We start from the raw sequence: 14,239 nt of genomic DNA on the forward strand, positions 1-14,239 counted from the left end.
TCGGTAGACAGCAAACAGTGGGCCATGCAAGACATCAGCAGTAGTATGTTTACTTTATCAATACCTGGTGTTGAGTGGAAAGAAAGAACAATCTAGGACAGAAAAACATGGTATTTGGTCAGTGTTTTCAGACTTGTGTGGATGAGTTTTCAGACTCTTTGATGCAAAAGACCCTCAAAAATATTGATCACTTGATGGTTATGTTCCTAAAATTTTAATAATTCATGGTTAAAGACCCATTTATTCTGTGTGAGAAAAATCATAATATTATTATAGGATTATGTAATGTATATGCATGATCGTTTGAAGGTTTGAGGTCAGTAAGATTTTTTTTATGTTTTTGAAAGTTTCTTATGTTCACCAAGACTTATTTGATTTAACAGGAACAGTTATATTGAGAAATATTATTAAAGTGTAATAACATTTACTATATTTGTATTGTTAATGTAAGTTTTATTTATTTCTGTGATAGTAAAGCTGATTTATTTCTCCAGTCTTCACATGCTGATTTGGAGCTCAAAAAACATTTCTTATTATTTTCACTGTTGAAAACAGTTGTTGTGCTTAATATTTGAATAATATTTGTGTAAAACTGTGATGCCTTTTTTCAGGAAAGTTCAAAAGAACAGTATTTATTTTAAATAGAGTTTTAGTTTATCAATTTAATACACTGCTGCTGAATAAAATAAAACTTTTAAACAGCATATATACTGACTTTGAAAGCCCTAGTATGTATCCGTTTCTTTTCTCTCTCTCTTTCTCTCAAATGTTCTATGGTATCTCTATACCAGCCTAATTTCATGAAATGCGTCTTTATAGCTCGAATTGTATTTATCGTATAAATTGCGCGATAAATACAACGCGTGCTATAGAGACGCATTTCGTGAGATCGGGTTGCTCTAGCTCTAAATCTGATGGCGACTAATGGTGCATTTAATCATTAAATGTGACCTTACGAATAGGACATGTCATGACCGTCAGCGGTAAGGTCAACTTTAAAACATCCTGGGCCCTGTGGCAAGGGTGACCCAGAAAAACTTGTCTATATACTGCTGAATTGCTGGGGCTCACCTTTATAATTTAATCTCAGGCCCTTTGAATTCATGCGGATATGTACATTTTTGGTATATTTGTTCGGCCTGTATGATGTGCAGAAGGCCGAAAACAAGAGATCCATAAAAGAGATCAAAAGCTATTAATATTTGGGACACAAAAGAGCAATTCCTTTTGCAGCATGATCTCTGGTTCAGGAGGCACCCTGCTGCAGGCGAACCGTGATATCGTGCTTATCCTGGTCAAAGGGCTGGCCTACAGCGAGAGGCAGAGATAGAGCTGGTTAACGTTTAACCACGCCGGCTTGTAAAACAGCTCCAGGACGGTGAACCTTTGGAGTTTGATATGATGTGATTACAGAATCACCCCAGTGACACGTTGCCAAATTCAGCAGAATGAGGGTCTGAGTCTTCCGGGTGGTGATCTCTGAAATTGCTCAGGTAAGTTGCATCTTTAATACTAAATTGAGACATAAGGAGTCTTGTCAGGTAGTGGCACTAGAAAACACTGTGATCGTCCACATGGCTCTTTTAATGCTTTTTATTGCGCAATTAATCATTTTGCATTTAAACGGTCCAGTATGATTGTAAGGACAAAATACTATAATACTAAACGGGTCACCAATGAATTATACACAGTCATTTGACTTTTTATGTAAATATCACCGTTTATTTACAGGAAAGATCATTCAATTCTAAGATTCAACAGCACAAACTCTATTGTGATAGGCTTCATCTGTGTTTAGAATGCAGAAACGAGCCACTCATCACCTTTAACCTGTCTTCAACTGTGACGTTTCAACATATGTACATGCAAATGTGAATTTCAGTATAGTTTTAAGGAGGTGAGCTGTGACATAAGCCCAAAGCTAATCACTGTTGTTACTGGAATGCTTCAGCATATGGTACTTCGCCATCATACGGTTTCACTAAACACTGCCATGCTAATTACAACCTCACAGATGGTTTTAAACAGTAGCAACAGTGTGGTTGTGGTGGGAGATACAGTGCATATCGTTCTTAAACGCTTAAATACAGAGGCAGGCTGCAAATGTAACATGCAATTGAAGTGCACTTACAAATATTATATTCCCTGCACCTGTGTTGAAGTTTCTGTACAGCACAATGGCCTTCAGAACAAGTGTATTTAGCCTCAGTCAACATGGGCTGAAAAGCAGCCAGAGATCCAGGCATGATAAGCGCACGTCTAGTTATCTTGTTTATGCAAACGGTAACCAGGTTGTCCAGGAGAGAGCAGTGGATGGACCGCAGACTAATGGAGCCCTTTCCCAACTGTCTTAAAATGCTCTCTTTATGATTCCTAATGCTTAGCCATTTCTTTTATCCCTAATGTTTGAGCTTCAAGAAAACCATAATTTGTGATATTTGGTCTCATGCACCATATGGATTGAATAAAAGGCAACATTCACCAACTGCAAAAGTGTGCGGTAATAGCATCTCACCAAGAGAGTCATCTGTTACAAGTCTTTTCAGTTTGGATAAACTCTCTGTGCTTTGCGCAAGCTATTGAATTTGTAGAGGCAAACACATTAGTGCTGTCATTGCTGGTTAGATGCATTGCATTGTAGTATTAATGAAAAGAAGAAATAGACAAAATTTCAAAAGAGCACACAGGGGCTCAATCCTTGCTCACTTGATGTCCTAGGCAAGATAAGACTTGGAAACGGTTTATTTAAACAACTAAGTGCTTCTTTTTATATGTGTAGGCCTAAATGTATTAGAGTACTGGTATAATTTTTGTTTGTATATACAGTAGTGGCAAAAAAAAAGTGATGTCCAGAGGGCGTTTTTCTTTTTTTTCCTCAGACTTTGTTTTCGAGAAAAAAGTCAGAATTGCAAGATATAAACAAGCAATGTAAATTGCGATAAATTGTTACAAATTGCGAGATATAAACACGCAAAAAAAAAGTCAGAACTGTTTGGTATAAACACGCAATTGCATGAAAAATTCAGGATTGCAAGTTTATATCTCGTAATTCTGACTTTATAACTCGCAATAGTGAGGGAAAAAAAGTCAGAATTGTGAGATAAAAAGTTGCGATTATGTTTTCAATTGTTTTATTCCATGGCGGAAGCAAGCTTCCATTTTCCTAGGCCTGACATCACTTTTGGCCACTAATATACATGTATCTATCTATACATGAATATAAAACAATATATACAGTAACTAACAGCTAGCTGACAGCTTTCCTGTGTCTTGTTTGAGCCACTTACAGAGCTCATGGTGTCATCATTGCTGTCATGATTACATCCAGATGCTGAAGAGCTTTGGAAAATGACTAGCAGTCTTGTCACCTTTGACCCCTATTCTGTACTCACCATCTTTTGTTTTCGTCAGCATCTCCCTTTGATCATGTGAAGCTGAAAAAGACTAAGACAAATAGACACTCCACTGATGATTTTAAAGACTCGTGGCTGTGTGATTCAATCACGCTTGATAGCACCCTCATCTCGAAAGAAAGAATAATCACAAAGGAGATCTTGTTATTAGAGCAAGATAAATGGGGATTTGTGCACACATTTTGCTCAAGTCTCCAGCTTGCCCTATTTTTCTCCTCAGAGCTTAGTAATCTTGTGTCTCCATCGGGTGTCCAAACAAATCTCAACAATGTCTTAATTTGTTCTCAGATTTACTGTCTGCAATCAAAAGTGATATATTTAAATGTGAACTTATCATTAAATTAAATTATCAGAGCTACTATTTAGATTTATACTCTTATAATTTGATTTCTCGGAAGGAAAAACATTTATGATATACTGTAACTGAGAAATTAAAGTATAGTTTGAAAAAGAAGATATTCGTTTGTCTTCTAAAAGAGTATACACAGAAGTAGATATTTTGAAAAAGGTCTGGTTTTTGTCCATACAGGGAAAATCAATGGGCTCCTATGTTGTTTTGGACCCCATTGATTTTCATAGTATAGACAAAATTAGTTATAGACATATTTACGTTCCAGAGAAGAAAGAAAGTCATGCAGGTTTGAAATGACATGATGATGAGCGGATGATGACAGAATCTTCATTTAAGATTATCCCTTTAAAGTCTTCTGAGCACTGAGCTATTTATATAGTCTGAGCAATCTTCTGATGTAATAATAGAATTATGCTTTTTTATTTTCTAAGTTCTGATTGAGGGAAGATATTTTCATCAGATGAAACAAGGTGTGAAATGAGGGCAGGGCACAGATGTCCTCCTCTTAAAACACATATGTGACTCAATGATTGTCTGCTGTTTTGATTTGCTCTCTTCAGTTAATAATTACACCACAGTCCTTGACCTGGAGGTGAGGAAAATGTTCCTTTCCCCACTTTTTTTGCCAACACTGTCCAGCAGATAAAAAGCCAACATATAGTATACCCAAAGCTCTCTTCATACTGTTCAAACAGACTTGGATCAGAAACAATGATTAAATTAAGATGTTACATGCCTATATTAAGACCAAATGCTTGTTTCCCCTCCACCTGGATTAGATAGTTTGCTAGAGAGTTTTCACACAATACACTTACATATGAATGAGAAAAAATAGCTATTTAGTAATGGACCAGCGTTGTTCAAAAGGGCATGGTTAGGACATATGAACAACTTACCTTTGAACCTCTCTATGAGCAACACGTCTTGGCTTCTTATCATGTTCAGATTTAAAGCAAGAGTATGCTATCTTGGCCTATCATTTATGTGTGTTTGAACTTTGATTTAATTTCAGTGAGCACCCCTAATTTTGCTGATTTATTGCTGATAATCACTCACAATGGAAACCAATCAAAAATGCGGGGATGGACTGACTGGCACGCAGAAAGAGGCTGCGCTGCGCACTCTGATCCAGCGCACAGGATATCACATACACCAGGTAGGAGTTACCAAAGCCTCGGGTAGCAGGACAGGTGCCATTGAGGAATTATGGGATAGAAACACTTGCTTAAATTGACTCTTACTTGAGAAATTCTGAATTCTGAGAATTCTGTCGCTGGTCCATAGTCCATTTTTTTTACATTTTCACTACTGGAGATATGCTGACAGTATATCTGTCTGGTTTCCTTTAGCAGTTTTAGAATGTAGTATAGTGGCACCATCATGTGGTGGAAATGGAAACTCATTTCTTTCCATCTGTAAAAAAAAAAAGCAGCACATGTCTATGGATCAGTACAATGCTTTGTTCATCCTTGAGTTCTATATTATTACCATAATCATTTATGTTTTTGCTTATTCCTTGTGGTGATCTCAGTATGCACATTAACTTATGTATTATTAGAGTTATCAGTTGTTTTCTCCACAGGAAAATGGCCAGAGGAGATATGGTGGTCCACCTCCTGGCTGGGAAGGCCCTCCTCCAGAGAGAGGCAGTGAGATTTTTGTGGGAAAGCTTCCTCGAGACCTCTTTGAGGATGAACTGGTACCACTCTGTGAAAAAGTAAGGTGGTCAACAAAAATAATATGAAATAAACCATTTAAAATAAATCTAAAAATTCAAAAGATTAATAATGACTTGCCCAAAATAGAAGGATATTGGAAGCCTCTTCCCACCTAAGAATATAAAGAAAGAAAGAAAAATGTAATCAAGACTTTATAAATGTATTTACACTGAGGTGGAGATATAAATTTTAGTGTGGTGTAGCTGTAAAAATGTTAAGCTTACCTGTCTCTGCAGTTCGGCAACATATACGAAGTACGGATGATGATGGACTTCAATGGCAACAATCGAGGCTATGCATTTGTTACCTTCTCCACAAAACAAGAGGCTAAGAATGCCATGAAACAACTCAACAATTATGAAATTCGGTGAGTCATTGTTCAAAGTAGACATCTAGTGGATTAAGCATTTTGAACAATTCTCACACATCTTCACACAGGAATGGAAGACTTCTGGGTGTGTGTGCAAGTGTAGACAACTGTCGTCTATTTGTGGGCGGCATTCCAAAGACCAAAAAGAGAGAAGAAATCCTGGCAGAGATGAAGAAGGTGACGGATGGTGTCATGGATGTCATTGTTTATCCAAGTGCTGCTGACAAGGCCAAGAACCGAGGTTTTGCATTCGTGGAGTATGAAAGCCATAGAACTGCCGCCATGGCCAGGAGGAAACTGCTGCCAGGTAAAACTCAATACAACAAATCATTTAAGTTATACACATATACTGTAATAGTTACTTACTATTATAGTATGATTTTATACTATATCCTGTACTATGTCATGTCCAAAAAACACTCATTCTTCTTTTCCAAATGTACAGACGTTTTTCAAAGCAATTATCTGCTACCAAAGCAAGACAATATTTTATTGATTTCCCTCTGGCTGAACTCATGTTGAGTCCAAAGATACTTAGTTCATTGCCCAAAGGAGGTGAGTGAGAGATAAAATAATAGCCAATGACACAGATTTCACTATCTCTTTCCAGGGAGAATTCAACTGTGGGGTCATCCTATCGCAGTCGACTGGGCTGAACCTGAGGTAGAGGTAGACGAGGACACCATGGCCACAGTGAAGATCCTCTATGTTCGTAATCTGATGTTGCCCACTACAGAGGAAACCATTGAGAAAGAGTTTAACAGCATCAAACCTGGTGAGCTGTTTGAAACAATAAAAAGTCACTTTAATACTCTGGCCTCTGGATATGGCTCAGGTCGATCCTTCTATGCAAGTCTTTAGGATTTTTTTCACCTGTTATATCATCTGCCAGGCGAAAACCGGAAGTGCGATCACTTAGAACAGTAATAGCACACAAAATTCACTTTTCCTATAAACCTGCAGTTAGGATAGGAATCATCAATCATTTATCTGTCATCGCCCCCTTGTCGCTCTAAAGCTGTATGACTTTTTTTTTTTATTAGGAACACAAAAAAAGATATTATGGAGAATGTCAAAACAACATTCAACAGCATTGTTTCGAACAACATTGGACCCCCACTGACTGTATGAAAAAAAAAAAAAAACTCATTTTGTGTTTTATGTTAGAAAAAATTGTCACAGGTTTGGAACGACATGTGGAGAAAGTTTATGGGTGAACCATCCTTTTAAGGTTAGGTTCAAACAATTTTTGAACAATGATATTTACGATGCTTACCTTGGCAAGGACCAAAAAGAACCTGTTTCTGAGTCTGAAGGAATTCATTTGTTTTATGTGATTTCATTGAAATATTTAGAGTGTTTGCTAATCTACAGGTGCTGTTGAAAGGGTGAAGAAGATCAGAGATTATGCCTTTGTACATTTCTCTCAAAGAGAGGATGCCATCAATGCCATGGATGCGCTGAATGGAAAGGTGAAACTAATTGAAATTTAATCTAGAGGAAAATCTAATCATTACGAAATTTTCTGTATAAAAAACTTGGACTTCCCTCCAGGTCATTGACGGTTCTCCCATTGAGGTCACGCTAGCCAAGCCTGTGGATAAGGACAGCTATGTACGGTACACACGAGGCACGGGGGGTCGTGGCGGTGCTCTACTCCAAGGAGACTACGCTTACACCGTTGGCCAAATGTACGACCCCTCAGCTGCCTACCTAGGAGCACCAATATTCTACGCCCCCCCTGCGTACACAACCATCCCTAATCAATTCCGCTTTCCCACTACCAAAGGGCATATAAGTACTAGGGGGCTGGTGCGCTCACCCTCTGTGAGAGGTGGGTAATCTGATTCATTTGTTGAAATTTGTTCCAGATCTAATTTAAGGTGTGACAATCATCTCCAAATAAATCTCATTCTGTAACTGTAAATCAAACTTGTGAATTATCTGCTAAAAAATGCAGTAATGAATATATAAAATTGTTCTGAATATTAATGACCAAAAAGATCCACTTTATGTCGAAAATAAATCAATCAAGAAAGAAAGAAACCAAATGAATACAAGGCCAAACTACAATAATTGAAGTCAACATGAAAAAAATATTCTATATTCATAATGTGAAAATTCTGAGTGAAATGGCATATTAAATGGAAAAAAAACAGGAACCTTATTGATTGGATGAAATCAATAAGTGTGTGTTACATACAGTACATGTATACTGTGTGTGTTACATACAGTACATGTACCTGAATTGAGCCAGGTGGTTGGAGGGAATTCTTTTTATTGTATTTTAATAAAAGAATATGAAACATTTGTTTTATTTGGAATAACTGTGCACAATAAGATCAGGAAGCACATTGAGAACATTTTAATTCCATGTTGACTTTAAAGAGGCCAAATTACTTAGTAATGAAAGATCTTTACATAATGTTTCAGGCAGTTCAAATATATATTTGCATCTTCTTTGCATTTGACTATAAACAATGTTATACTTTAAGTTTGCTTGTCCCATGTAGCATTTGAATGTGTTATCCATGCCTGCATATTACAGTCCAGAGGCAATAATATATTGTTCTGAATGGATGGGGTACAAAAATCAAGTCTGCCAAATCTTTAAAAGTTATGATCAGACAAAAAAAAATCAGAGATGCAGCTTCTGTAATGTGCTGGCTTGGAATACATCTATATGATTGTCTTGATTGAAACCCGGGTGATTTCTGGTGATTTGATTCGAATCAATGCCTTCTTGCATTCCTAGAAATTTACATGAATGTACCTGTAGGGGCAGCGGGCGTACGTGGTTTGGGTGGGCGAGGATACCTTGCCTATGCAGGCGTGGGTCGTGGCTGCGCCACATACCAACTCAAGACAGACAAACGCCCTGATGAAAAACTCTATGACCTTCTTCCTGGCATGGAGCTCACGCCCATGAACCCAGTCACTCTGAAGCCCCAAGGCATCAAACACGCCCCACAGGTACACTCATAACCTCACTGAAAAGATCACTTGTGGAATTTAAAGGAGAGAGTTTTCAAGAAACATTTCTCCAAGGACCATTTTGCCTGTTTTGCAGATCTTGGAGGATATTTGCCAAAAGAATAACTGGGGGCAACCTGTTTACCAGCTTCACTCTGCTATTGGACCAGATCAGAGGCAATTGTTCCTTTACAAAGTCACCATCCCTGCTCTGGCTACTCAATATCCAAATATGTACGCCCTAACCTCTGCTTCAACTATACTCGCATTAACTGTGTCTTAACCTAGTGAACTGCCTACCTAGATAGATTTTTGTGCATTACAGTCACGTGAAGAACATGAAGGCTGCTTCAAATTGAAAATTATGCTATCAAGATACCTCATTACATCAGATACTCACCTTTCATGTATAGTGATGCATTCACGTTATGTTGGAATCACCACAGATGTCTGAGCAAACATGTCCCTCCTGACCGCCATATTATTATAGCCAAGGGAATATAATATGGTGATTGGTGAATTAATGTATTGTATTAAGTATTTTCATCAGCAACAATTATGAAATCAGAGTAGAATCTCAGAGATATAAAAAGAATCCAAATTAAACGAAGTGTAGCCATAAATTAGCTAACACTCTTCAGTCAGACACGACATGTAGCAATGCAGAATCTCACATGAGAACTAATGGTTCCCCTAGGAAAGTTTTCCTGGTTGCATTCGCCAGTAGGAACTCTGAAGTAACGTACGTCACGCTTGCTGTCCTGACTTTTATTTTGACGGCGCGGCAGACTTTTATTTTGACGCTGCTGAGAACTCCAGAGCTTGAGCACATAGTGCTCACATTTTCCGTGTTCATTAGTTTACGATCTGTCTAACAGTCTTGTCTAATACTCTATTAGATAGAACTGTTATACATAGAAAGTAGACGGTAATGAAAAGCTATTAGCATATGCTGTGTGGTTGATGTCCAATGTTGCTAGCTGAGCAGAAATACATAATCATGTTTGGCTTGGTCCCCTCAAAGTTGCGTTGGATTTTCTCCTCAGCGTAAAGGTTAAGAGGCATATCTATCACTGTTTTCCATGTTCATAGAGTTAGTTTCTGGAGTAAATATATAGGCTATAATATGTGTGTTTAATGCAGCCTTTTTAAAAATGGCGGGTGCTGGTGTTTCGCGTGCGTTCGGCCAATCAGCGTACACTAACGTCACGGATAGTTACTTAGTACTGGTTTAGACCCTACTCTGAAGGAGTTCCTAGAACTAAAATCGTTCCTAGTTCATTGCGGTGCGAACACGCCAAAATCCGAGTAGCCTACTTCCGCCAATAGTTTCAGGAACTATGAAAAGGTTCCTCCAGTGCGAAAGCCCCTATGCACACAACACTTCCCAACATACAGAATATCTATACAGTATTTTTTTCAACAGCATATACAATACATTTATACATTTTAGCAATTTATTTTACCACTGTTGCTCTCTGTGACTGTGTGTCCAACCAGACACCCGTTCACCCCCGCCAAGCTCTGTGCATCGATGGATGAGGCGAAGCTGCATGCGGCCGAACACACTCTGCAGATCCTTGGTGTTCAGACAGAGGGCGCTGACGCTTCCGCTGCTGCATTCCCAGGTATGTGAGGTCTGTAAGACTGATACTTATTTTACTGTGATGCTAATTCTGTTATAGTGGAGTATATTAACTCTAACCACGTAAACTCTTAGAAGAAAGGTTCCATATAGAACCTTAAAAGGTTTCTGTCAGCCACTTCACATTTAGGACCTTTTAGGGGTTCCTGGGATGATTTTGGGATGAAAATCATGGGATGATTTTATGAATTTAGTTTTAATTGATTAATTTTGTTTCCATTCATTTTTAATTTTAATTCAATTTTATGAATTAAACAGCTCATGAACATACTTTATCACTAGAAAAAAATGTAAATAACTCAAACATGAATGTATTATGTATTCATTTAAGACATGTCTTCTAGGCTTTAGAATCTTTTTGGCATAAAGTCAAGAGTTCAATATAGTACGCCTTCAAAACTTTTTTCTAATAGGACAGACATATTTTTTTAATTACTCTATAATGTACGTCTGTGGTAAAAAGAATTTCAAATGTAACATAAAATTATTAAATTGAAAAAAAAAAATCTATATATTTAAGAGACATATTTTATTTAAATTTAAATTTGAATGTCGTATAACATTTTACATACTTAAAAACATAACAGAGACTGTAAACTTTTATTAAAAATCCATCCATTTTTAATTATTTATTACTATGGTTTATAAATGAACTGGTCATTTGATATGCATTCTAGGGTTAAAAAAAAACAAAAACATTTTTGCTTTTCAAGAGTTATTTTGCCCTGAGTCTTTTCCTTTTGGCTTCACAGGTTATACAATTACCAGCACCACTGCTACCCAGCTGAAACAGGCTGTTTCTCTGGGTCAGGACCTGACTGCCTATGCAACCTACGAGGGTTACCCGGCCTTTGCTGTGGCAGCCCGTGGGGATGGATATGGAGTGTTTTGATACCCCTAACTAACTGTCTCTGTCATTTTATGTTCTATGTATTCTTTTGTGTTTATTTTAGTAGTTTTTGTTCAGAGTTATAACTTTATTTCTTCCCTAGTGTTTTATGAGCATTTTTGCGATATTGAAGAATACGAGTCAACTTTTGACTTTACTCAGGAAGAGGGCGACCTGAAGGCTGTCCACAACTCAATCCCAAACCTTTCTAGAAAATGTCCATTTTTATGTTTTATGATTTATTGCTGTTTGTCAAGGCATAAATCGCCTTGATTGAAACATTACTTGTGTCATAATTTAGGATCATCCAGAATGGTGACCCAATCAAATTTGAACCGATTGTTACTAGCTTCTAAATTATCTAAATTACAGAAATTTAGGCTGGACCAAGCATCAATGCAATGCAAAGCAAATTCAATGCTGCCTTTAACACTGAATCATTACTATTGAATATAGGTAATTTTGAAACACTCTGTAAAACCCTATTGCGCTAATGACTTTTATCCAGACATTTACTTTAGTAATCTTTGGTATTAAGTTGTATTTAAAGTTGTAGTTTTTGTGTTGGTTTTCTTTCAGTATTTACATTAACACCCAAGTACAGAGTTTTAACAGATCATGCTTTCATACGCCTTATTAGTATGTATCTGCATGTTTTAGGATAATTTTAGATATGTTTGACAGTTTGTGGCTGGTTCTTAAGTTTTGCTATATTTTATAAGATATTTACAGGCTTGCTACTAATATTTCCCTCCTCATTCTTTTGGGGAATATGAGAACACTGTTTAAATACACATTTTTGTTAAATATAAACATGCCTTAAAGGTGACAGTATTAAAGTTTGTGTGGCACTTAGAACGTATTTTTATACCTGAATTCCATCTCTGTTTATATGAACTTTGTTTTTCGATCATAGACTGTTTGAAATAATTTATTGTTTCGATGATTGGCATCGGAATTGGAGGGAGAATTGGATGAGCATCATCAGGGAAAAAAATAAACTGAGAGCTTCATAGTGCTACAGAGTAAGATAGTTGTGAAAATATAATTCCAGTAAATCAACTAATCATCAATAAACCAAATTATCTTTAAAGACACGTCTACTGTTCCAGACTTTGTGTGTGTGTGTGTGTGTGTGTGTGTGCTATTTGTGTGACACGTTTTGAAGTGTCATGAAACCCTAAAACACATTTTATGTTATCATGTACAGATTGCACATTTATCATTAGGGCATTCAGTAGGCTAGTTTTTTAAAGCTAGCGTTAGCACTGTTCCTACCACATTGGTGATAGACGCTGCACTGACATAAACGCTTCAGGAACGTCTACTGAGTTTTATGTAAATTACACTATTAGGGAGTTCCGGTGTAGGAAATGACGGAGTGAGTCACGTTTCTGCCCTGCTCCCAACCTCTACGTTTATAACTTTTCTTACAGTCCAACTAAAGTGTTAAAAACGATCCCCAACATTTAAGTACATTTGACAGGGCATCGCTGCTTAGTAGATCGAAAAAAGGGGACCAGAAAGAGAACGACCCTACGAACACTGTGCTGCCCGCGCTAGCAGATATGCTAGCTAAACACGAGGTTTCTCTTATTACTAAGTTCCAGGCGGAATTCAACACTGCGTTCTCCAAGCTCGAGGAGCGGGTTGACAAATTCCAGAATACCTTACTCGACCACCAACAGCGTCTCTCGTCTTTGGAGACATTTGCTGATTCCACGAGCCAAGACATGAAGGCCATGGAAGCAGAGCTGGCCGCAATATCTGAAGCGAACGCTAAGCTACAGACTAAGCTTGTCGACCTGGAAGGCCGCTCTAGAAGAAACAACATAAGGATAGTGGGCCTTCCAGAGAACATTGAAGGTGCCCACCCTACGGCTTTTTTCTCTCAAGTTTTGGTGGATGTTTTCGGCGACCAAATATTAAACTCTACCCCTGAACTCGACCGAGCCCACCGCACCCTAGCTCCAAAGCCGGGGCCTGGCGGCAAAGCCCGGCCAGTTATCATTCGCTTCCTTAAGTTTCAAGAGCGGGAGTTGGTTGTGCGTGAAGCTCGACGTTTACTGGGCAAACTAAACTACAGGGCCTCTCAAATCCACATCTTTGAAGATTATTCACCCGAAGTGGCAGAACAACGCTCTGAATACCGGGCCGTGATGAAGCAGCTATATGACCTGGGCCTTAAACCGACTCTCCTTTTCCCTGCCAGGCTGTTCATCAGGCCCGAAACCGGACCGCGACGCCACCTCCCCTCCCCGAAAGCTGCTCAGGACTTCATCGCTTCTCATCGTCAAAGCAGCTCGGGAACCACGGAGGACGGGTAACGTAACTCGCTTAGCTCTGTGACGGCGGAGCTAGACCTGCACGACTGGTGATTTGCTGCCAGCTTTACTCCCTTTCCAAGGGCTACTGTAAATTGAGGTCCCTCGGATGTGATCCACTTTTAACTACTGGACAGCTAAGACACGACAACCCCCTTGCTTTATCGTTTACTGAGCTGGTAAGACTGCTCCAGGACTTATAGCCATAAATAGCTAATGCTACCATATACTTTCTGTGCCAATGATACCCCTAAGTTTAGCTTCTCTTCTAGCTCCTTTCTTTATTTACTTCTATTTACCTGTTTATTTATTTTCTTTCATTGGCAATGTTTGTGTTCGATTTTATGGTTGATGTTAGTATTTTTGTTAGGCTGTGGTGATATGTAACTTCATGTATGCGCACGCGCGACCGTATGTGTGTGGTGATGTGAGTATGCACGCGCCACATCCTTTTGCAGCCTATTTTATTTACCTATTTATTTATTTTCTTTCACTGTCAATGTTGAGTTCGATTTTATGGTTGATGTTAGCATTCTTGTTAAGCTGTGCTGGCGG

The 14,239-nt window shown here is 38.2% G+C and overlaps 1 protein-coding gene across 4 annotated transcripts; it reads left to right on the top strand.

The window, feature by feature from the left end:
- Positions 1–1,374: 1,374 nt before the first annotated feature.
- Positions 1,375–12,453, top strand: a1cf (apobec1 complementation factor). 4 transcript variants are annotated; one of them, XM_084134417.1, is made up of 12 exons: positions 1,375–1,493; positions 4,778–4,921; positions 5,348–5,482; positions 5,720–5,850; positions 5,922–6,160; positions 6,464–6,628; positions 7,228–7,325; positions 7,408–7,687; positions 8,609–8,826; positions 8,924–9,060; positions 10,327–10,463; positions 11,224–12,453. In XM_084134417.1, exons 2-11 carry the CDS (start codon positions 4,823–4,825, stop codon positions 10,460–10,462), a joined length of 1,638 nt encoding a protein of 545 aa, XP_083990543.1. In that variant the 5' UTR covers positions 1,375–1,493; positions 4,778–4,822; the 3' UTR covers position 10,463; positions 11,224–12,453. The 4 variants fall into 4 exon arrangements, with proteins under 4 accessions (XP_083990543.1, XP_083990541.1, XP_083990544.1 ...); XM_084134415.1 differs by having other exon boundaries at positions 10,327–10,454; XM_084134418.1 differs by having other exon boundaries at positions 8,633–8,826.
- The last annotated feature ends 1,786 nt before the right edge of the window (positions 12,454–14,239 follow it).

This window comes from Abramis brama, assembly GCF_963993115.1.
Source record: "Abramis brama genome assembly, chromosome: 14".
NCBI classification, from domain to species: domain Eukaryota; kingdom Metazoa; phylum Chordata; class Actinopteri; order Cypriniformes; family Leuciscidae; genus Abramis; species Abramis brama.